At 37.1% G+C, this 26,085-nt stretch overlaps 1 protein-coding gene across 10 annotated transcripts in view; it reads left to right on the top strand.

The window, feature by feature from the left end:
- EYA1 (EYA transcriptional coactivator and phosphatase 1) overlaps positions 1 to 26,085 on the top strand; it is a 361,166-nt gene that overhangs the window by 227,426 nt on the left and 107,655 nt on the right. For all 10 annotated transcript variants that reach the window (XM_010846960.1, XM_010846962.1, XM_010846961.1 and 7 more), the window contains 2 exons: positions 10,724 to 10,806; positions 11,208 to 11,394. In XM_010846960.1, the coding sequence (XP_010845262.1) occupies positions 10,724 to 10,806; positions 11,208 to 11,394 (270 nt within the window). The remainder of the gene's footprint in view (positions 1 to 10,723; positions 10,807 to 11,207; positions 11,395 to 26,085) is intronic.

The raw sequence follows: 26,085 nt of genomic DNA on the forward strand, positions 1-26,085 counted from the left end.
AGGATGAGATGGCTGGATGGCATCACTGACTCGATGGACGTGAGTCTGAGTAAACTCCGGGAGTTGGTGATGGACAGGGAGGCCTGGTGTGCTGCAATTCATGGGGTCGCAAAGAGTCGGACATGACTGAGCGACTAAACTGAACTGAACTGATGTCTGAAATACACGAATGTTTTGCTGGGCATGGAAAGGCCTCTATCACAATGGCAGTTAGAAGTTAAGATTCATAACGACTCTAATTCTGTTCGTTTGGGGAAATGAATTTGGAATTTACCCATCGTAAAATCCTTGATTAGTTTATTATCGTGGTGTGTTCAAAGCAGTCCTGCCTTGTGTTCACGGTCGTAGGTGGAGTGGATGGAGGTGTTGGAGAATTGCGGTGGTTGTGTAGAACGCCTTTCTGAGTGCTTTATTGCCCCAGAATAGCAATGAGGTGGGGGACATTCTGTCATTCTGTAGCAAGAAGGTGTCAGGATTTGCCTAGGTAGATGAGAGGGACTACACAGATGTACATGCCCGAAACCCTACTTTGTTTATTTTCTTTTAGGCTTTATTGCTCTCTCTTAGAGGAGAAAATAACGGCAAATTCTAACTCCCTCTTTGTATTCAGTGTATAATGTTGTTTGTTCTGTTAAAGAGATTGGAGGCCCACCCAGTGAGGAAGGGCCATAAATAAGGACAGAGGTTTGTTAATGGGACGGGGAAGGGTGACAGTTCCATAGTTCTCTGAAGCTTACTTGCTCTAGGGCTTGTTATCAAGTGGGAACCATCCAATAATAATCTAATAAGGGCAACCCCCTGATTTTCTTTGGTCTGCCTGTCTGTAGTTTTTCGAATATATAGCTGAAGTCTTTCAGTTTATTAGGCTTTTAGAACTTCAAAATGGCTTAGCAAAATATACTATTAAAGTTTTTCCATTACCTATAGAAATGATATTTTTCCTAGCTTGCAAATATACAGTTTTAAGGAAGTATTTACTAAACCTTTTTAATAATCTGCTCTGATAAAGCATTTGAAGTTTGCACTTTCTGGCATAAAGTGACAGAAGAAAGTTATAATTGGAGAATTGCCATTTCAGCTCGCCCTGATTGTTCACAATTTCTCTTAATTGCTTTGCCAGTCTGCTCACATTTATATTTGAGTTTGTGGAAATTTTTGCATTGCAGATTTTTTTTTTCTTACTTAAGTTGATTTTTTAGCAGTAATATTTGGTTTTACGTATTTTGGCATCTTATGTTATTTCAAGTGACAAATGTTGGAAATTGTAGGGAAATCTTTTGAAGTCAGTAATAGCAGTAATTAGTTATCAGTATCCACATTCTTGTCTGTATGAACTGGTTTTTATTAAAATATAGAGAAATAGATCAATAAAGGTAAATATTAAGGCTTTGCCATCTTTATGACATTAGTTAAAAATTATCTTTGACGTAGAAAAATTATTACTGAGATATAAAAGAATAGTCCTTGGCTTGGTCCTTTAAAATCCTTCTTATAAGAAAAGAAGAAAACTTTGGTTTTAAAAAGTAGCCCATCTGGCCTTCAGAGGCCTTTCCCCAGGGAGCTGCGCCGACTTCTGCCACATAGATCGCGCCTGATGATGGACATAGCCCATGGCAAAGAGGCCAGGGAAGAAAAGCAAATGGACTTTTGTGAAAATACACGGGGGACAAATAGCATCCTGCTTGCTGAGTAAGTGCTAGAAAATGCTCTAAAACATGGTAAGTACAGACAGGCCCCTGCAGGTTCCAGCATTCTTATGTTGGCTGGGATTCTGGTTTTTAATGCGAGTCCTTGTTCTCTGTGAAGTAGACCTTTGACCTATATGTTACCTTTTTTTTTTGGAACTTTTTTGAAGTTATAGCTGGGCAGTGTTCTCTAGGTTAAATCACACACAAAATGTTGATTTATCATTTTAAATCATGTTATAAATCAACATAGACTGGGTTCTTAACTATGAAAAGTACTTAGGATTTATTAATAAAGATTTGGAAGGATCAGTTTAGTTTTAAACTATAATTGCTTAGCACCTATAGAACCGGGTGGCCACACAGGGTCTCCTAGCAGGACTGTTTCTTGTTTGTTACGGTTGACGAGACCACCACCCTTTCCCTGTAGGAACCCCTCATGGTGACAAGAAGAAAGCCAGTCTTTCTGATACACTATCTTTTGGGTGACTGTATAATTTACTTTTAAAATTATCTACCAGCTTCAAAAGAGTTATAATGAAGAAGTCTTTTAGAAATGAGATCGTTTGTTTCCAGATTCATTTATGAAAAATTTCTCAGATGCCCTTGTCTCTTGCTTTGTGTGTCAGTGATGTTTGTGTAGCCAAAAATTAATACCACTTTTCAACCCCCCCCTTATTCCTTTTCCTTTTGGTAACCCTCATTTTGTTTTCTTACCTCTGTGAGTCTGTTTCTGTTTTGTAAGCAAGTTCATTTGTATCATATTTTAGATTCTGCATATAAGTGATTAGCAGATACAAGCTACTATATACAAAACAGATAAACAAGGACCTACTGGATAGCACAGGAAACTAATATCTTACAATAACATAATGGAAAAAATATGAATAAGAATATGTATTAATATACATATAAGTTACTCACTTTGCTGTACATCAGAAACTTACACAACATGGTAAGTCAACTCTACTTCAGTACTAAAAACTAAAATAAAAATACCACTTTTCACAATATTATAACTCACTTCAGCATTACTGAGTCAGAGCACGTAAAGGATGGATTTGGTGTGGTAGAATGGTGAACACTGGCCTGAAAGTGGAGTTAATGGCCACTCCCTAACTCAGGGTTCTTGGGCCAGGAAATCACCATTATCTCTGCTTTTTAGAAAGTGACAGGTGGCCCATAATAATTATTATTATCTCACATACTGATGTGGGAAATAACCTGAGACAATGGATATGGAAATCCTGAAGTATAAATGGGTGGTAAACACACAGAATGTTACTGCATTCTGAATTTGAAATTTTTCATTTGCAACCGAGTCCCTTCTTTTCATTCATATACCCATGATACCAGTCCATAGGGTCTCAAAGAGTCGGACACGATTCAAGTGACTTAGCACCTATGCACTGGTGATACATCGATATCTGACTGAGCTAGATCAGTGAGATTTTATGAGCTGTTCAAAATTCATGATGCTTTAGTCAGTTTAAGATTTTATTGGATTTTAAACTCTGTGGGATTTTCTTTCTGGAAACTCAGACATTTTAAATCCTTCCAGAAGGTGCTTATAGGCCCTGCATTTAATATTCTTCATATAATTTGTATCTGAAGTAGTAATTATAATCTACTTTTTAAAGATAAGCCTTTATACACCACCATCTAGTTTAAAAGAAATAAGCAAAGTGTGTGTCCTCTTGATAAAAGCCTGAGAAATAAACAATTGCTATATGGTTATTTTTTCCTTTCCCCACTGTTGTTTTTGTTGCCGAATAAATAAGGAACTTGAGAGGTGTTTTCTTTCCTCTTGTCTGTTGGGCCTTCAGATCCCCCTTCTAAATGGCCTTCTACCTTCACCATATTAAAAAAAAAAATTGTGGAAAGGTTTCCATTCTTCCTATACCTAATTATGAGAGTTGTGTCGTCTCTGGATGCTGTTGTCATTACCATCTTGAATTGGAACTCTCAAATAACTAGTTCTGTCTCCTGCTGGAGCCTCCATGAAGCTCTTCAAAGGCCTGAAATGAACACAGTTTCTTCTTCTCCACATGTTATTGTTGTTTAGTCACTAAGTTGTGCCAACTCTTTTGCAATACCCTGGACTGTAGCCTGCCGGCTCCTCTGTCCGCTGAAATTTTCCAGGCAAAAATACTGCAGTGGGTTGCCATTTCCTTCTCTAGGGAATCTTCCTGACCCAGGGATCGAACCCACGTCTCCTGCCTGGTAGACAAATTCTATACCACCTGGGAAGCCCTCTTCATGTGAGCCAGGTGAATAAATATAACACATGTTCTTAAGGAACTTGTCATTATGAAAACAAGACCAATGAAGGCTTGTTTAGTACAAGAACAATGGTATCGATTATTTTTGAGCTTACGTTCCCAGAGGTCAAGTCAATGCAGAGAAGAACTGTCTGGGAAAGCTGATTGGGAAGACAGGACTTTAGCCAGATCGTAAAGATGGGAAATGGGGACTGACAGAGGGAAGCATTAAGTAAGAGGAGCAACAGTGAATGAGTTTTCAGGATAACATCCTGAATTCATGTAGTGAGCTGTGGACGGGCAAGCCTTAGGAAGTAGCTTGATCAGCATATTCCTCCCCTGGGCACCTCCAACCCCAACTCCCCTTTTCCAGCTCCAGTTGTATCTTTGCATTTATAACAGCTTCCCCCACCTCCTGCAATCCTTAAAAGGAGAATCAGAAATCATAACATTTCCTATGTCCTAATATAGTATGATCAACATTCAGATCCCTGGGTTTTTCTGATAAAGAATGTCATTTCTTTTCCTAAACTGTTATTCTTTTCTTAAATGATCAGGAAACTTCTGTCACCCTTCTTGAGTCTCTCTTTCTCCTGGGCTATAAACCTCTCACTCTTGGATCTTCTCCTCTGGATAGTTTATCCTCACCCCCAGCCAAGAGTACCCTTCTTGACATTCTTTGTGTATTTTCTCTGTATTGTCCTTCCGAGTCAAACTAGATGTTTTCATTTCATTGACTGAGCAGCTCCCTGTCAGAACTTAACAGTGCCTACATAGGTAACACAAGCTGATATTTCATGGTGGTGTTTTCATGAGATTGTGTGTTTTTAAACTTTCCTCAAGGGATAGACTCATGACATTGGCTTCTTTGGGTCCATAGTACCCTCTAGGATAGTAACTGTGCCTGTAATTAGATGTGCCCATACATGCTGTGGACTGAACTAATTTGAAAAGTTTTTATTTCCATAGCATATATAATCTTTCCATTCAGAATATAAAAGTTCTTAACTTTAAAAAGAAGGCAATGGAGGGACTTCCCTGGTGCTCCAGTGGTTAAGACTGTGCACTCTCAATGAATGGAGGCATGGGTTCAATCCCTGGTTTGGGAACTAAGATCCCACATGCTGTGCAGTTCAGCCAAAAAATAGAAAGAAAAAAAAAAACAACAACAACAATGGAATGAATATTAATTTTGTCTTAGAGATGTTCTGAAAGGAAAGATTTTTCCAGTGTTCTAGTCAGGAAAGGAATTTCTCCTCTCCCTGCCAGAAAAGAATAATGGCTATGATTTTTTTTTTTTTTTAACAATAATAAACTATTTAAACAGGTAAGATTTTCCTTTTCACTAATGGGAAAGAAAGTGTCCCACTGCCACCCTGCTCGGAAGGTAACTTAATTCCCAACTCTACCAAGAATAATATTGAGCATTATTGGAGCTCCATTTGAACCAAACTCTGTCAAACTCCTTGAGTGAGAAATAATGGGTTCTAAATGGGAGCTCTTTCTACTTTGGGGAATTTTAATGATATAATGTTACACAAAATGTCAAACAATTTATCATAGAATATTTGTTCTCTTTTTATCTGGAGATGACTTTTCATGTAAAATCATTTGTGTCTAGAAAGGAAAATACTTCTGTATTTTATTTTGATAAATGAATTCTCAATACTAAGCCTAATTCTGTGATCTAACATTGTAAATGAAGACTTATGAATCGGACAGAAACTATCTTAAAGCAGGGGTCCCCAACCTCCGGGATCTAACATCTGATGATCTGAAGTGGGGCTGATATAATAATAATAGAAATAAAGTGCAAGATACATGTAATGCACTTGAATCATCCTGAAATAATCCACCCCCCACCCCAGGTCTGTGAAAAAATTATCTTCCATGGAACCAGTCCCTGGTGCCAAAATGGTTCGGGTCTGCTGTCTTAGAGGATGGATCCTAATGGAAGAAGGGAGTCTGTTTTTCCTGGTCATGTCTCGCCCTTTCTCCCCTGCACCATCCATACTTAAGTCTGGTACATGGCAGCCTTCTGCACAATTGTGTCTTGTCTCCCAGGCCTGTGTAGAGTAGGAAGTGGGTTTAGTAGCTATACACACAGAAGCTTTTTTGGGAGTATTGTCCTTGCTGTTTTGCCTTTGCTTTTTGGTGTTCTAAGCTTTGGTGAAATTCATCTGGTCGTACTGGTACCCAGTCTGAATCAGATCAGCTATTAGAGTGGGACACTTTGTTCCCTGGGGCTTCTCTGGTGGCTCAGATGGTAAAGAAACAGCCTGCAATGCTGGAGACCCAGGTTTGATCCCTGGGTCAGGAAGATCCCCTGGAGAAGGGAATGGCAACCCACTCCAGTATTCTTGCCTGGAGAATTCCATGGACAGAGGAGCCTGGTGAACTATGGTCCATGGGATCCTAAAGAGTTAGACATGACTGAGGGACTTTTATTTCACTTTGTTTGTTCCCTGTGAGCTTTGTTTAGCCCAGCTCAAGGGCCACAATACCCACAACAGTCTCTGAGAAACTTCCATTCTGTAAATGCCTGATGAGTGTGATTCCTTTCTTAGTATAAGAAATTATGTGTGAGGCTGCAGTGTGTATCTGTGTGGGTGTGTGGTCAGCATTCCTAGGAAGAGACAGGAGAAATCTAAGAGACTGAATTCACACCACGTGCTGTTCTGTGCTTAAGTTGTCGGTCATGTCCGACTCTTTGCGACCCCATAGACTGTAATCACCAGGCTCCTCTGTCCGTGGGGATTCTCCAGGCAAAAATACTAGAGTGGGTTGCCATGCCCGCCTTCAGATCTTCCAACCCAGAGATTGAACCCAGGTCTCCCGCATTGCAAGCAGATTCTTTACTATCTGAGCCACCAGGGAAGCTCAGGTAGGGCCTAATAAATAAGCCCTGATAAGTTTGAATTTGATCCTGAGGGTATTGGGGGGCGTTACTTTTTGAACAGGGGAGTAAGAAGATGAAATGTGGACCTTAGAGAAAGTATTCTACTGCTGGTGTGGAGAATGAGCTCGAGGGAGCCAGAAGCTGGGCAGGAAGCTAGGAAAGGAGGTTCTTGAAGACATCCAGTGCTGGTGGCCTGGACTAAAAGTTGAGCAGCTCTCTGTCACACATGGAGGTGGGTGGGGAGGCCCTACTGGTCTGATTCTGGGGGTTAAAAATTAATATTGCCTGAGCCTGATTCTCCCCAGCTTGTCTGCCTTTGCCTGACATAGATCCTTGTGGAAGTTGCATTAAGTCTCGTAGGCCACTGGAGTGCCGTTAAACTCCTGCTCCTGCATATGAAACGGAATGGAATCTCAGCCTGCAGTCAGCCAGTAAATGAGTGTAACTTATGGTGAATTCCAGCTAATGTACAGTCACTGAAGTAGCATGAAGTCTGGGAAGTCACTTGGGTACCATTAAGAGTACTGAGCTGTGATTTACATGGTCAGACCCCAGTGGCCTATATGTGCCAGTAGAGCTTCCATGGTCTTTTCTACTTTGTTCCAGGGAGTAAGTTATGGAACAAAAACATCCATTTAAAAAATATATTTTCTATATCTTATTCATTTTCTCAGTGGATGGGGATTATTGAGGTCAGTATTTACTGTTCAAAAACTTGTAGTATAAATAAAAGTAGCAAGTCAAACCCAAAAATGTGTAGTTGAAATGAAAGTCACAAGTCATAACCCAGAGTAATTTTTTCTATCAAATGTGTGTAATAAAGTTTGAAAAGTATTGATAGTCACACTCTTATCCACAATAAATTTGAGTTTTTTACAAGGAATTTTTTAAATGTTCGTTATAAGTTTGTCATATATTTATATAGATATATAGATTTAATATTAATTTTCCCTGATCTATAGATATATAGAAGGAATACATATGCCCAGGAAGTCCATTGTTTAAAAAGAAAAAAAAAGCTAATGTTAACCTGATAAGCCCTAGAGGTCCATGCCTGTATCTTAATCATTCTTCTTTCCTCATGTATTTATCACCATGAGCCCAGTATTCAATACTTTTTTAATGACTGTGTGGTTGCCACATGCAGATGAACAATATGAAAAACCTACCTAGTGATACTCCTACTTTTGAATGGTGGAATAAGTATTAGTTGTGTGAGAACTTTCTGCTTTTCTATAATGGGTGTTCTGGGAACTTTGAACAACTGGTCTTCCTAAAATTTACAAACGAAACCTCGAACATGATTCTGTGATAACATTTAAAAGTACCTTAGGAAATATTTTCTTTTCTTAATAAAAATAGCGAGTCCTTGACTGGTTTTTCAAAGTGTGTAGATACTTGATAAAATAATTTTAGATATGCAAGATATTGCCATACTTCTCTAGTTTGGGAAAGTCAAAAGAGGGAGAAGATACATAAATACAGTAGAGAATTTTATAAAGTTTTACTGGAATAAACAGTAATGGTTCTGAACATTTGTGTGTTACTATGGCTTGTTCGTTATATTTTCCAAAACTTCATTTGATCTGTTTAAGAAGCCTATGAAATAGAGTTTTTGCAGCTAGGGAAATTATATCTTAGAGCAGTTAGGTGATTTGTCCAGAGTCCAAACAGCTCATAAGTAATGAACTGGAAACTCTACGGTTTTCTGACTCTTTGGCCAATACTTAAATGTTCAGTAAGCAAGTACATAATTAATGTATATTAACTAGCACGTCATACCTGAAGGCATCCTCCTTAAACCACCAACACATTTACTGCCTAGACTGCTCCTTTGCTGCAAGTTTTATTTTAAAAAATGGTTTTCCTATTTACAAAAGTAACACAGGTTCTGAGTAGAAAATTTTAAAATGATCATTGGCTCCACAAATATTCTGTGACCATAGATTGCACCCCTCCATAGACTTTTGTGCTTTTCAGAAATACTCTATGCTGTTCAAATGTTTCAAATGAGATCACAAAGAACATCTTCATTGCTTAAGTTTTTGTTTTAAAAAATTAGTATGCAACTATTTCCCATGTTGTTAAATGTCATTATGATACTATTTCAACAGCTTCATAATATTCCATTTTCTGAATAATGTCTATTAAGGACTCGGGGTTACTTTCTGTGTTTGGTTATTAGAAACAACACTGAAGAACATCTTTGCTAACTACCTCGTAGTATAGATGATTTTTTTTTTTTTTTTAGAGTAAAAGCCTAGCAATATAATTACTGGGTTAAAACGGTATATAAAATTCTTGACTATGACCAAGTAGCCCAGTAGCTTGTCTTATTTAATTTGTTTTGTGTTCAAATGCCATTTTTTTATACATTTGCTAATCCCTGGCCTTTTAAAAATCTTCACTAAAATGATAGTCAAAAATAGTATATTATTAAAGATACATGCCACCCCTATGTTCATAGCAGCAGTATTCACAATATTCAAGACATGGAAACAACCTAAGTGTCCATTGACATGAATGGATAAAGAAGATGGGCTGTGTGTGTGTGTGTGTATACATACATACATACATATATATGTATATAGAGAGAGATGGTGATGGACAGGGAAACCTGGCATGCTATAGTCCATGCAGTCACAAAGAGTTGGATACAACTGAGCAACTGAACTGAATATACACACACACACATATACACACATACATAATGGAATACTACTTAACCATAAAATAGAGTGAAATAATGCCATTTGCAGCAACATGGACAGACCTAGAGATTATACTAAGGGATGTAAGTCAGAAAGAGAAAGACAATCATATGATTTATACGTGGAATCTAAAATATGATGCAAATGAACCTACTTGCGAAACAGGAACAGACTCACAGACGTGGAGCAGACTTGCGGTTGCCAAGAGGAATGTGGGGTGAGCGAGCTATCGATTGAGAGTTTGGGATTAGCACATGGAAACTGTTTATATAGAATGAGTGAATAAGGTCCGACTGCATAGCACAGGGAACTATATTCAATATCCTGAGATAAACCATAATAGAAAAGAATATAAAGAAGAAGGTATGTATATATATAAAACTGAGTCACTTTGCTGTGCAGCAAAAATTAACCCAACATTGTAAATCAATTATACTTCAATAAAAAAAAAAAACAGTATATTGTTGCTTTACATGATTAAACAAAAAGATGGTAAATCTGTTGAAGGAGAAAACTAAGATTTGCTTTTTTGGTTTGAATCCTGCACAACTCTGCTGTTTGTTTTTTAGCACAGAGACATTCGACAAATAGAGTATTACCTACACAGCACATGTTCCTCTCTGATCTTTGTTTTATCAGATACTCTTAAGTGTTTCCATTTACTCTTCTGTGAAATAAAATAATCAGCTTTTTCCATGGGCCATTCAGATAACAAGTACCAGTTGGAAAGCATCTTGAACTTTTGGAAGTAGCATCATAGTTTTTGAGCTAGCAGGAATTTTAAAGATCATCTAATCTGATCCCACTACTTTACAATAATCATATTTAATGTAAAGATGTGAAAATTCTGTGCATTTTACAAATTGAAATGGAAAGCTAAGTATCTGATATTTTTACACAAATACATAATTTCATCCATAGTTTGAGTTCCTCATGTCCTTAGAAATTTAAACCTCTTTACTTATGAACTCTCAGTTGTATAGTGATACTAAAATTGTCAGCCGTTTTATGAAACCAGAATTTTAGCTATGGCAATTTATTCTGGTTTCAAGATAAACCAAATGCATTTCTATGAACTCCAGCTCTGCTTTATCTAAATAATAATTTCCTGTAGACACATTACTCGACATGGCTTAGTCACCCATGTTTCTTTTCATTTTGTTTTAGGTAGCAGTTTTACAACATCATCAGGATTATATACAGGAAATAATTCACTCACAAATTCCTCTGGATTTAACAGCTCACAGCAGGTAATTTTAAAAGCCAGGTTGACTTCTGAAATTTAAAAAAAAAAGTGCAGTAGCTGATTTTCTTATATGAGGAAAATCAAGAGCTTTCTTAAGCTTTCTGATAGATTTTTTTGCTCTTGAAAAAATGTCTTTAGCAGTCCTACATAGTGAGTCATTTGGTTTTCAGATTGGTTAAACTTTACCTAATAATGCAACCTGAAATAGAAGAAATATGAAGAGGGAATCCAGTCTTACCTAAAATTGGTTTGCATGTCTGCGCATTTCAGTCAGTGTGTGCTTGTGTGTTCCTTTGTGAATTCAGAGAAGACAGAGATGCAAACGTATTTATGGTTATACTCTGAAATGTAAGAAGGCAGCAGCTGTGTTCTGACTGGTTGTTCTTGTGTGGTTTAATTTGGTAGGACTATCCATCTTATCCCAGTTTCGGCCAGGGTCAGTATGCACAGTATTATAACAGCTCACCGTATCCAGCACATTACATGACGAGTAGCAACAGCAGCCCAACAACGCCGTCCACAAATGCCACTTACCAGCTTCAGGAGCCACCATCCGGCATTACCAGCCAAGCAGTTACAGATCCCGCAGCAGGTAATGATTTGCCTTGATTAGTCCTGCAGGCTGTATTTCTGATGGTTTAAATGCATTTTTCTACAATCATATATTCATGACAATGGTTGCACACTTTTGGCAAGTTTTAGCAAGGCCTTTAGTCAAGCAGCATGATTGTGACATTAATTTTATTTTTACTTATTTACTTAAAAGCTTTCATATGAAGTTATAAACTTGAAACTTACATGAAATAAGATGAGATATGATCTCATGTAAAAATACATGAGATTTTATTTAGTTGTACATGTACTCCATTTTCAGGGTATATATGTAGCTTTTTGGATGTATAATTATAAACATTTAGCTAGGATGCTTAACTGTAACTTTAACTAAAGTGTTGGCATATGAATATAAATGACATCATCTTGAATTTAATGTTCATCATCATGAACTAGTTAATGTTTTTCAAAAAATCAAATAGCCTCTAAGGATCAATCATGGAAGATAGTGATTCTTTTGGCCTACCCTTTCCCACTCATGACCTACTGTGGATTTTATAACAATGTTTCTGAGAGTGGGCATTTTTTGTACTTCACAATATTTGGTTGTTGTTGTTCAACCACTAAGTCATGTCCCACTCTTTGCAACCCCATGGACTGCCGCATGCCAGGCTTCCTGTCCTTCACTATCTCCCAGAGTTTGCTCAAACTCATGTCCATTGAGTCAGTGATGCCATTCAACCATCTCATCCTGTGTTATCCCCTTCTCCTGCCCCCAATCTTTCCCAGCATCAAAGTCTTTTTCCAATGAGTTGGCTCTTTGCTTCAGGTGCCCAAAATACTGGAACTTCAGCATCAGTCCTTCCAATCAACATTCAGGCTTGATTTCCTTTAGGATTGACTGGTTTGATCTCCTTGCAGTCCAAGGGAGTCTCAAGAGTCTTCTCCAGTACCACAGTTTATTTTTTTTTATTTATTTTAATTGGAGGCTAATAACTTTACAGTATTGTAGTGGGTTTTGCCATATATTGACATGAATCAGCCATGGGTGTACATGTGTTCCCCATCCTGAACCCCCTCCCACGTCCCTGCCCATCCCATCCCTTAGGGTCATCCCAGTGCACCAGCCCTGAGCACCTTGTCTCATACATCAAACCTGGACTGGTGATCTGTTTCACATATGATAATATACATGTTTCAATGCTATTCTCTCAAATCATCCCACCCTTGCCTTCTCCCACAGAGTCCAAAAGACTGTTCTATACATCTGTGTCTCTTTTGTTGTCTCGCATATAGGGTCATCGTTACCATCTTTATAAATTCCGTATATATGCTTTAGTATACTGTATTGGTATTTTTCATTACTTCACTCTGTATAATAGGCTCCAGTTTCATCCACCTCATTAGAAATGATTCAGATGTATTCTTTTTAATGGCTAAGTAATATTCCACTGTGTATATGTACCACAGATTTCTTATCCATTTGTCTGCCAGTGGACATCTAGGTTGCTTCCATGTCCTGGCTATTATAAACAGTGCTGCGATGAACACTAGGGTACACGGGTCTCTTTCAGTTCTGGTTTCCTCGGTGTGTATGCCCAGCAGTGAGATTGCTGGGTCATATGGCAGTTGTATTTCCAGTTTTTTAAGGAATACCCACACCGTTCTCCATAGTGGCTGTACTAGTTTGCATTCCCACCAACAGGGTAAGAGGGTTCCCTTTTCTCCACACCCTCTCCAGCATTTATTGTTTGTAGACTTTTGGATCGCAGCCATTCTGACTGGTGTGAGATGGTACCTCATTGTGGTTTTGCTTTGCATTTCTCTGATAATGAGTGATGTTGAGCATCATTTCATGTGTTTGTTAGCCATCTGTATGTCTTCTTTGGAGAAATGTCTGTTTAGTTCTTTGGCCCATTTTTTGATTAGGTCATTTATTTTTCTGGAATTGAGCTATAGGAGCTGCTTGTATATTTTTGAGATTAATTCTGTATCAGTTGTTTCGTTTGCTATTATTTTCTCCCATTCTGAAGGCTGTCTTTTCACCTTGCTTATAGTTTCCTTCGTTGTGCAAAAGCTTCTAAGTTTAATTAGATCCTATTTGTTTATTTTTGCTTTTACTTCCATTACTCTGGGAGGTGAGTCATAGAGGATCCTGTTGTGATTTATATCAGAGGGTTTTGCCTGTTTTCCTCTAGGAGTTTTATAGTTTCTGGTCTTACGTTTAGATCTTTAATCCATTTTGAGTTTATGTTTCTGTATGGTGTTAGAAAGTGTTCTAGTTTCATTCTTTTACAAGTGGTTGACCAGTTTCCCCAGCACCACTTGTTAAAGAGATTGTCTTTTTTGCATTGTATATTCTTGCCTCCTTTGTCAAAGATAAGGTGTCCATAGGTGCGTGGATATGTCTCTGGGCTCTCTATTTTAGCACCACAGTTTAAAAGCATCAATTTCTTTGGCACTCTACCTTCTTTATGGTCCACCTCTCACATCTGTACATGACTACTATAAAAACCATAACTTTGACTTGATGGACCTTTGAAAGCAAAGTGATGTTTCTGTTTTTTAATATGCTATCTAAGCTTGTCATAGCTTTTCTTAAGGAGCAAGTGTACATTTGATGGGCCCTTTTAAATGAAACTCTATCTCCAGAAGTCTGCCTACTGTGTCTTTAATACTTCTTCCCCTCCATTAATTTTTTCTGGAACTCTTAATAGTGTATGCTTAATTTTCTGAATTGGCCTCCACCTGGGTTTCTTACATATCCTCTTGTACTTCTTGCATTCTTAACTTTTTTAAATGTCTGTCTGTCTGTGCCAGATCTTAGTTGCAGCACACCGAATCTTTTAGTTGTGCACGTGAGATCCAGGTCCCTGACCAGGAATCGAACCCAGGCTCCCTGCATTGGGAGTGCAGCGTCTTAACCACTCTACCACCACTGAAGTCCTGCATCCTTAACTTTTTACAAATATAATCTTTCCTTTCATAGATTAGAAGTGAACTATTATCCTTAAAGAAGCCGTGAGTTTTTTCCCTTTGCCTTTTACTCCTAAAGCCAGAGCCCAGTCAGTCATATTAAAATGGTCTTTCATTGTAACTCACTTCTATGACGTGATCAGAGTGTTAATTCTCAGTGGTTATCCCAAATCATGGGGAGAAAAAACTTTTATGTGATAGATGCTGATTTAAATTTTGACTGTAGGTTTACCTTGTAAATCTTAGCAAATGATCCTCCTTAAAACTCCTTTAAGTGTTTAATCATTCTACTTTTTCTCTTAAATGGGTGTAGACACTGTTTTGTTCAAGAGTAGGAAGTTAAATCATTCTGGAAGTTAAATCATTCTTAATCTTGTATTCCAGCTAACTATAAATACAGTTTCTGCTGCATATCTCAACTCTAGACATGTTTATCTTGATTATCATATTCCAGTTACCTTTATTTAAGAAAAAAATGAGCTTTTATCTTATGACATGGCTTATATGTGGAAACTTAAGAAAAAAATCCAGATGAACTTATTTCCAGATCAGAAAGAGACTCACAGACATAGAAAAGAAACTTATGGTTACCAGAGGGTGAAGTGGAGGTTGGAGAAGTAAGAAATTAGGAGGCTGGGATTAACACTACTGTATATATAGTAGATAAGTAATAAGGACCTATTTATTGCAAAGCACAGAAAACTATACTCAATATTTTGTAATAACTTATAAGGGAAGAAAATCTGAAGAAGAATATATAATATAAAAGACATATATAAATAAGATGGAATCACTGTGCTAAATATATAGATATATGTGTGTGTGTATATATATATATTACTACTGAATCACTGTGCTGTACACCTGCAACTAACATTATATTGTCAATGGACTATACTTCAGTTTTAAAAAGTAGCTTGATATAATATTCACTCAGTTCACATGTATAAAAACAGTATTCATAAAACCTCATATATGTATTTTTCTGCATTTTAATTAGACTTCACATCTATATAACCACACTTAAGTAAACTTTGTTATAAAAGGAATTGAATGTCTGGTAGAAGTTACTGTAGAACTTTGCTGTCTCTCCTTGTCACATTGACTTCATGTAGGTATCAAGAGGAGAGATAATGGTTTGTTGAAATTTAGAGATAACTTGTGTTTTTACACGTATCTTCTGGGTCATGAAAGGTTCTTGAGGACCAAAAGGAACTTTGAAATGAGGACAGATATGTGAATGTGAAACAGAAAAACTCTTTAGGGTCTGTGGAATAAGATACTGAGAAAAGGAGACAGCTGAATAATTTTACTTAATTAATGACATTTTGGTTGTGAAGAGCACAGTATAAAACAAACTGAAGACTTAATCATGTTTCTTAAATTAAGTTTGATTAGAGCTTTATAAAAAGGCCATTTGGACATATCATAAAACTTTATGTCTGAAACTTGACATTGTTCTAAGTGAATTTTGTTTATAAAAGGGATGCCATGTGAAAGAGAGGGGATTAGTGGGCACCAAGCCACACCAGATGGGAAAAAGTGTGAAATTATAATTTTTGAAAAGTATATATAATTTTATTTTAAGATTAAATGATTTATTTTAGGTTTTATTTGAATGTATGCTTAGTGTTCTAGGTACTTATTTCAATTTCAGTATCTTTATTGCTATAGAATAGGAATGAATTGAAGTGGAGAAAAAATAATATTTTTCAGATTTTTTTAATATTCAGCAGTTCCCACTAAAAATGTGTGTGTAGTGGATCAACCTTTTGTGTTACATAATGAGTTCAGTGAGTTTACACATTGAAAAAGAAATGTGGATTACTTTAAAAATTCAAGGAAATTTTCATCTTTTTTTTAAACATTTGTAGTAAGACTGTGGATTCAGCCTAAGTTGTTTGGCATTCACTTTACTTTCTTACTAGTCATATAGAACATTATGGATGACAAGAGAGTATTGATGATAAAGTCTGTAAAAATCATTAAGCTAAAGAATTATAAGAATGATTTATTACATATACCATAACATTTTTGTTTTGAGATTGAAACAGTAGTTAAAATAACATGTTTATTTTTGTTGAAATTATTTCAGGTTTTTTTTTTTCCTATTAATAGTCTATTTGGTTTAAAGTCAGTATTTTGCAATACTGGAAAGTTAAATTTTAGTCATTATCTCATGTATAACTAAGTTTCTGCCTTTCAGTTTCATGGAATTACACAGAACAGATGAATCCACAATCCATGAGTTCTTCCATGATATCCGTTCTTTATTGTTCATAGAATTGTTGTATCATAATGGACAAATAAGATGACCTTGTAAGGGCTTTTTTCAATATGAATAGGTAAGGACTCATTTTTTCAATTGAGGAGTTTATATTTTTATTGTTTTTTTGGCTATGCCTCACGACTTATGGGATCTTAGTTCCCTGATCGTGGACTGAAACTGTAAATGGAAGCATGGAGTCCTAACCGCTGGACAGCCAGGGAATTCGCAGGACTCATTTATTTTTAATTCTACATTTTAAAATTTATATGCACGATAGTCATCTTTCAAGTCTATGATATTATGCAGTATTTGTTACAAATATGTACTTCCTCATGAATCTTAAGCTCATAAGTTATTTTAATATGTTTGTAGTTAAATATTGAAAGCTGTATCCTCCTTTAAGTAGACATATGTCATACATTAAAAATAACATAATTTGAATGTGAAAGCATAATTTCAAGTTTTAAAAACTAAAACCAGTGCCTTTGCATTCATTTTAAAAAGAGGAATTTGTTAGTCATGCATTGACACTCTTAAAAAATTGTATATCATTTGGAGATAGGTAAGAATCCATATACCTTGAGAAGTATAGTGAAATTGATCATTCAACACAATTTTAATTAACTTACTGAATTCATAAAAATTGTGCCTACTCTTCAACTAGCAATGCCAGCCTCCCTACTCCCAACTGAAGGATATCTTGGTTGCTTCCAGTTTTGGCAATTATAAATAAAACTACTGTAAGCATTCATGTAGGTTTTTATATGCACATAAGTTTTCAACTCGTCTCGGAAAATTCCTGAGTCTGATGGCTAGATTGTATGGTAAGAGTATGTTTAGTTTTATAAGAAGCTGCCAAAAGGTCTTTCAAAGTGGCTGTACCATTTTGCATTTCTACCAGCACGAATGAGAGTTCTTTTCGCTCCACATCTTTACTAGCATTTGGTTTGTCAGCCTTCAGCTTTGGGCCATTCTGATAGGTGTGTTCTGTTGTCTAACTGTTTTAATTTGCACTTTCCTAATGAAATATGATGTTGAGTATATCTTTTTGTATAATCATTTGCCTTCTGTGTATCTTCTTTGATGAGGTATCTGTTCAGATCTTTTGCCCACTTTTTAATCAGGTCGTTTTGTTGTTGAGTTTTAAAAGTTATTTGTATATTTCAGATATGTCCTTTATCACATGTACTTTTGCAAATACTTTCTCCTGGTCTATATATTGTCTTTTTATTCTTAGCATTATCTTTTGCAGAGCAGAGGTTTTTAATTTGAATGAACTTTTGTTTTTTTTCCTTTCATGGAACATCATTTGGTTTAGTACCTGAAGACTCATTGCCAAACTCTAGGTTTTCTCTTATGTTATGATCTATAAAGTTTGTGGGCATGGAGTTGTTCAGAATATTCTTTTATTATCCTTTTAATGTCCATAGAATTGCTAGTGATGGACCCCTCTTTTATTTCTGGTATTAGAAATTTGTGTCTTCTCTCTTTTTTGTCTTGGTTGACCCAACTAGAAATTTATTAATTTTTTGTTTTTTTCAAAGAGCCAACTTTTCAGTTCAGTTCAGTTGCTCAGGTGTGTCAGATTCTTTGCAACCCCATGGACTGCAGCATGCCAGGCTTCCCTGTCCATCACCAATTCTTGGAGCTTGCTCAACTCATGTCCATCAAATCGGTGATGCCGTCCAACCATCTCATCCTCTGTCATCCCCTTCTCCTCGTCTCACCAGCTTTTAGTTTTATTGATTTTTCTCTATTGTTTTCCTATTTTCAGTTTTACTGACTTCTAGGATTTTTAGGATTTCTTCTGCTTTTGATTTAATTTGCCCCTCTTTTTCTACTTTTCTAAGGCTTGAAGTTTAGATAATTGATTTTAAATCTTTCTTCTTTCGTAACATACACATTTAATACTGTGAAGTTCCCTTTAAATACTGCTTTTGTTGCATCCCACAATATTCGATAGGTTTTTTCTATTTTCATTTCGTTCAGAATATTTTTATTTTCACTATCATTGAAACCTTACCTTCTGAAGAGACATATATTTTATATACACTTTACTGGAGAAAAATCTTAGAAATTTGATAGTGCACAGTATATATCATTTATTACAGCCATCCAGTTATTCACATCTTCCCAATTAGATAGAGAATGTGTTTTGTTTCTGAGAGAAGGGTATTACATAATACATTGACATTCTATTATCTACTATAAGAAAATTTTGGTCAGAGTGAACTCTGCTCAAATATAATACTGTAAAATAACATCAAAATTAAATCCAATATTACTTTATTTTTTAAATCATGGCTTTCATTTTAAATAACTTTTAAAATGTTAAAAGAACATGTTTTTATTTTTAAAACAATTTTTCTTTGCAGAGTTAATGATTTTTCTTCTGTGTTTAAAAACATATAGAGTAAGAAAAAAGAAAAGGACATTTTAGGATGTTTTCCTTTCATACTAACATCTAAGCTCTCATACTATCATCTCTTAGCCACTGAAATGAAAAGAATATTTTCTTTCCTTGAACTGAACCCTGAAATCTTAAGTCATATTGTTACCAACATAACTGAATACATTTTTTAAAAAAATGAGATAAAGATAATTTAACCACTTTGAGAGTCATTCATGAAGAGACTTTTGAAATTGACTTTTCTAAAAAGAAAAGCCATTCTTTAAAAAATATTTTTATTATATGACTCATATATGTATAAATAAAATATGAGTATTCATTTGTAATCTAATTACTGTGCTATTAGTTAATTAAATTGGCTTGAAAACGTTATTCTTGTCCATAAAGTCTTAGAACATCTCACAATTATTATGACAGTGAGTATAATAATAATACATAGTAAAAGTATAATTACTGTGTTTAGAGCTTTACAACGTATTACTTGTAATCTTATAAACATACCCATGAAGTCAGTACTATTTGTTTCCATTTTACAGGTGAGGAAAATGGGCATGTAACTCTTGAATACTGAAGTTGATCAGGAATTTTGAAGCCACGTTCTTATGAAAGGGCTATTCACCTGTAACATTGTATTTTTAGGGTAGTACAAAGCAATCAGAGAGAGATAAAACCAAATGATAATCATTTTAGATCAAATGGAAATAAAAGCTAATTATGTATTTAAGAATTTTAGCATGGATCACATAGAAAAGTTCCTTTTTCAAAGGATTTGTTCATTTGAATTTCTTACAAAAACCTTAATGTTGAAATCTACCTTTTCATGCTTTGACTGCATGCAGACAATTTACTGGTTAAGGTGATGTACAGGAATCTTGCCAATATTGAATTTCAAGTGACAGAGGAAAAATCAGTATAAGAGGGAATTCAATATGCATGGGAAACGATTTGTTCCCTCTGCTTCTTTGATCCTTGCCAAGGCCTAGAAAGTAGAGCAAAGCTCATGAAAAACCGGGGGACATTCTTGTGCTAAGTGGCAGGAAAGCTCTGAACTCTAACAGGAGTTTGGTGAGATGGGATGAAAAACTAAACTGCCGGACGTCGTCCCAGTGAATGCAGGGAACACTGTGAATGCCACATCTATATTACCTATATTTTGCTGTATGAACTGTTTTGCAAAACTTGAGGCCATATTTGCTCCTTTCCACAGATGCCTCCTGGACTTCGGAAGGGTTTGCAGTTTGTTCAGCTCAAAAAGCAACTATTTCAACAAAATTTGAACTAGCATTTTGGAAACATTGTCAGCAAAACAAATATTTGTATCTAAAATAGCCAGGCTATTAAGATGTGAGAAAACAAAACAGATGTTTGGGGTTCCTGTGCTTGGTTGTCTTGATGGCATTTATTTGTCATCCACTACCCCCGCCCCCGACCCCTGGAATGTATGGTGTTAACCTTATTGAGATTATAAAATTCACTTTTTTAAAAAATCTTGCCAGGAATGTTGTCAGTGGCCATACCTTTGAATTTTAGACTTGTTTCTAGGAAGTGAAAAATCCAGTGTTTTCACATTCACCCATGTGCCTCATGACTAGTTTGACTAATTTTTTCAGTTAGCTGGCATGAAATCAGGATGCCTTAGAGTCAGTTTTAGTACACTTGGATTCCAATATGTCATTCTTTCTTATATGTATACATAATGGATAATTGGTATAAAAATAATAAAGATCAGAAAGCATATATTATTGAGCTAATTAGTTTACATATCTCCCAGGCATTTATCATGTCATCTTCTTTTGTGGCTTAAGTGAGTCATTATTTCTGTAAAGTCTTAAGTATCCTTTGTGACCATCAATATAATAAGTTCCTTTGTTTAAGTTGAAGGACATCAGCATTTACAGATTAAAAATTTTAATTTTATTTCTAGTTTTCTTTTTAATTGGAGGATAATTGCCTTGCAATGTTGTGTTGGTTTCTGCCATACATCACCATGAATCAGCCATGGGTATACATATGTCCCCTCCTTCTTGAACCTCCCTCCCACCTCCCAGCCCATCCCACCCCTCCAGGTTGTCACAGAGCACTGGGTTGAGCTCCCTGCATCATACACCAAATTCCCACTAGCTAGCTATTTTACATACGGTAACATACCTGTTTCAATGCTACTCTGAATCCTTTTCACCTTCTCATTCCGCCTGCTGTGTGTACAACTCTGTTCTCTATCTCTGCTTTTCTCTATTACTACCCTGCCAACAGGTTCATCAGTACCATTTTTCTAGATTCCATATATGTGTTAATATGCTATATTAGTGTTTCTCTTTTTTACTTCACTCTGTATAACAGGCTCTAGGTTCATGCACCTCACTAGAACTGACTCAAATTCATTCTTTTTTATGGCTAATATTCCACTGTATGTATGTACACAACTTCTTTATCCTTTCATATAGATTAAATTTTTAAATTGGAGATGGTTGAGGAAAGGACATAGAAAGTTGTATGTGTTTCCCATCTCTCCACTTCATTTAATTGGGATTGTATGGCTTAATGGATGAGTTTGGGATTAACTTTTGAATAGAGGTGATATTAGAGAAGGCAGTGGCACCCCACTCCAGTACTCTTGCCTGGAAAATCCCATGGACGGAGGAGCCTGGTAGGCTCCAGTCCATGGGGTCGCTAGGAGTCGGACACGACTGAGCGACTTCACTTTCACTTTTCACTTTCATGCATTGGAGAAGGAAATGGCAACCCACTCCAGTGTTCTTGCCTGGAGAATCCCAGGAACGGGGGAGCCTGGTGGGCTGCTGTCTCTGGGGTCGCACAAAGTCAGACATGACTGAAGCGACTTAGCAGTAGCAGCAGAGGTGATATTGATGATTAATGGCTATCAATTTTATTTCTAGCTTCATAGTCAAAATAAATTTAAGTTTAATGAATATCTTTAAAATGTATTGAATAATAATAAATGAGCATGGACAAAGTTACAAAGATCCACAAGGGTTTACAGAAAAGAATGAAACCGCCTTCATCTTCCCTAGCCTTAGTTTCTTCCAGCAGAGCTTCTTGTTTCTATAAACGTAGACATAGCACGTACCCTGAGCACTTGTTTTTTCATATTCAAGTATGTATACTTTTCATTAGTTTTCTTTTTCCTTAAAGATATTCTGTACCCTACATTTTTCTCTTAGTAATATGCAGAGAAACATTTAATATATAGCTTTGTTGATTTTTATATTTCATATGCCAGTATAATGATGGCCCCAGGTGGCGCTAGTGGTAAAGAACCCACCTGCCAATGCCGGAGACACAAGAGACACAGGTTCGATCCCTGGGTCAGGAAGATCCCCTGGAGGAGGGCATGGCAACCCACTCCAGTGTTCTTGCCTGGAGAATCCCATGGACAGAGGAGTCTGGTGCACTACAGTCCATAGGGTCGCAGGGAGTCGGACATGACTGAAGTGACTTAAAACACACCCGTAACGATGGCACGTGCATTTTGAGCACTTACCATGTACCAAGCGTCATTCCAGGCACTGTTCGTGTATGAACTTAGTTCATTTCCATCAGGCCCAGGGGAATAGGCAGGGTCATCATCACCCACATTTTACTGACAGGGAAGCTAAGGAGAGGTCAGCTGCAGCACTGAATTTAACTTCTAGAAGTTTGGCTTCAAACTTGTGTCCTTAATCAGGAAAGCATGCTGCTTCTTGAAACCACTGAGTCTGAGATTTCAAGCAAGCAGAAAAATGCAAATGTAAACAGAATCATAAAAGGTAGTAGCTATATGGCGTTCATTTTCTTTAATCAGTCATAGCCTGTATGAGCATAATCACTCAACAAAAGCATCTATTAGAAGGTATTCAGTTTAAATATATGTTCACCGTTTGAATGAACTCTATTTGCTGATAAAATAACACAGGTCTGTCTGAAATTATAGGGACAGTGGTATACAATATATCAAAGGTGATGTTGTACTATGTTTCCTGAATTATAATATCAGTTTGTAGGCTCTTAAATGATCCACAACCAGATGTACACTTTCTCTCTTACCTTCCACTTCCCTAAATCTGCTCTCTCTCCTACTCCCTGTTGATCCTGTTTAATAATTACTGCCATGGACCTGCTTAGGAAACAGTTTTCACAACATCCCTTAACCCTTTCCCTGTAAATGACTTCACTCTCTACCTTACCAACTCTTTTTGTTTTTTTTGGTCCACTCACAGGTCATGGTTGATGAGCACTAAGTATAGGGAGGTAATACTCTTGTCTCAAGGGAAGCTCTGCATTTTAAAGTGAATGGAAAAAAGAAGAGCAGGCAATCTTAATCCAGTACAATCACCTTCCAGCACATTTGAAAATATTTCTTTTGCCCCTTCAGAAACTCTATAAAATTAAAATTGCATTTTCTTTAGAGCCATTATTTAAAACAAATTTTTGTACTTTTCACTTTAACGTAACTGCCGATACCTGAGTACAGTTTTCTGATGTTTTATGTTGTGTGTGTGCGGTTTTCACCGGGACTGTTGATTAGACTTGATGGTCATGGTTTGGTTTGGAACTCATGGCTACTATGTGTCTGTGAGAAAATAGATTCTGAGTTTCAAACAACTGATCCAAAAATATTTAGAACATAGCTGATTTGAAAACTGACACTCTCTTCAAGGTGCAAATCCACTTAAGGAATTTTAGCCTGGAGCAGTTAAACCCTAGGGACAATTTTGAATTTTAAAGTTAGGAGTGACCTTATAGATTCTTTTGCCTAAGACATTCACTCTACTGATTATGAATAAGGAGTCCAGAAAGTTTAAGTTTTTCCAGAGTGGCGTGGCCTGCTATCAGCGGCATCTCTTGAATGCAAGTTGGAGTGGCAGCCTTGATAGATGTCGTGACATGGTACAGACTTCCCACAGTGCCCCGGGAAGCACTGCTGTCTCCAGAAGGTTGGGAAGGATGTCCTTTAATGAGTTCCCAAGGTGGGATCAGTCAGGGTCACGAGTCTTCAGGTTTTAAGCTAGCGGGCTTCCTTTAAGTCTTTTGTGATCCTTTGATACAGTGATATTCACTGAGAATTGAATATCATGCACAATGGTTCCTAATTACACCTGCCTGGGTACCACTCTCCCCCAACCCTCACCCCCCACAAGGCATATCTGTGAACTCCTCTTGGGCATCACACTTCTTGGAATATAATTGAGAGAAACTGGAGTGGTGACTTGGGATTCAGAATGTTGTTAACCTGGCTCAGAATACTGGTTCTGTTGTTTACTCTGGGCACGTCACTTAGTTCTGTAGTGTATCAGTTTTCTATGAAATGAGGATACTACCACTCTTGTGTGTGAGATGAATGAGAGAATAAAATTATGTGGTGATTAACAAAGTGACTGCAGATCTAGGCCTTCAGATATTTGTTTTTTCAGTTATGCATTCAACAGATATGTGTAACCACCCTACTGTGTGCTGGGGACATAGAGGTGGCAAGAAGGGCAAGGTCCCTGGCCTCAGGAGCCAATGAGTTCTCTCCTCTTGAAGAGGATAACTGGGGTGAGTTGTGTGTTGTGGTTGTTTCAGAGGTAAAGCCTCCAAAGTGTGAGCGTCTATGTCTTTCCCATAGAATGAGGGTTTAAGTCAGAGGTTGAAGCAAGTGAAAAGGATGACAGACGTTTCTCTGAGGTCATCCATAAAGCACTGGAGAGTGGATGGTGACCTGACTCCAGGGATGATAAAATTCTCTTAACTTAGTTAATAGACCTTGACTGAGGATCTGATTTACCTGGGAGACCTCAATTAGTGATTCGTGAAAGAGAACCAATGGTCATGCAAGACAAAAATCAAAACAGTTCCCTAAAGTTAAATAATACCTATTGGTCTCAGACTTCTGATTACTTCTATAAGACTTCTTATATATTACTTCTGTAAGACTGCAAGGAGATCAGACTAGTCAATCCTAAAGGAACTCAGTCCTGAATATTCATTGGAATGACTGAAGCTGAAGCTGAAGCCCTAATACTTTGGCCACCTGATGCAAAGAACTGACTCCTTAGAAAAGACCCTGATGCTGGGAAAGATTGAAGGCGGGAGGAAAAGAGGGCCGACAGAGGGTGAAGTTGTTGGATGGCATTACAAACTTGATGGACTTGAGTTTGAGCAAGCTCTAGGAGTTGGTGATGGACAGGGATGCCTGGCGTATTGCAGACCATAGGGTCGCAAAGAGTTGGACATGACTGAGCAACTGAACTGAACTGAAAGTTCGTTAATACCTGTTGGTCTCTGACTTCTGATTACTTCTATAAGACTAGTCATCAAGCGTACTTACCTTGTCTTGTTTTACACATGTTTTTCTGTGACTGGTAACTTAAGGTTATCAGTTTCTTTAAGTCTTGTCTTATCGTTTGATAGGGGCTTCCCCAGGGGCCCAGTGGTTAAAAAAAAAAAAAAAAAAAAAAACCTGCCTGCAATGCAGGAGATGTGGGTTTGATTCCCCTGGGTTGTGAAGTCTTCTGGAGTAGGAAATGGCAACCCACTCTAGTATTCTTGCCTGGGAAATCCCATGGACAGAGGAGCCTGGCAGGCTACAGTCCATGGGGTCAAAAAGTCTGACACGACTGAGCACTTCCTTTGGTGAGGTAATAGTCACTGAGAGTCTTATATAGTGTAATGTAATTTATTCAAGGATTTTATGAGGTTGTTTGTTTATTTGTTGCCAAGAGAGATAACTCCCACTTAAAAAATCTTCCAGTATAAAATTGGCAGGTCACTTTGGAGGCTTGTTGGCCTGTTATTTCGTAGGTCTCTCTATGAGTCCTCAATAGCTTTTTGAGGAATATCATTGGCCTTCCCTCAGGTCTGTGGCCTTCCACCTGGGAATCTCTCCTGGTAAGGCCTCCTAATTTTCATAAGAGAATGTTATTTCTTTTCTCAGTGTAGCTAACTTAGTAACGAAGCTTGTGAGTCTTCTCTCAACTCAGCAGCCAAGTGTTGCTCTCCTCCAACTTACCCATCAGTGTAACCTCCTCCCTTGTTGCCATCTAAAACTCAAGTGGAAACTTGCTTCTGGCAGCTGTCAGAAAGGTAAATAATGGCCC

This window comes from Bison bison, unplaced genomic scaffold (genome assembly GCF_000754665.1).
Source record: "Bison bison bison isolate TAMUID 2011002044 unplaced genomic scaffold, Bison_UMD1.0 scf7180017864241, whole genome shotgun sequence".
In the NCBI taxonomy this organism is placed as follows: domain Eukaryota; kingdom Metazoa; phylum Chordata; class Mammalia; order Artiodactyla; family Bovidae; genus Bison; species Bison bison.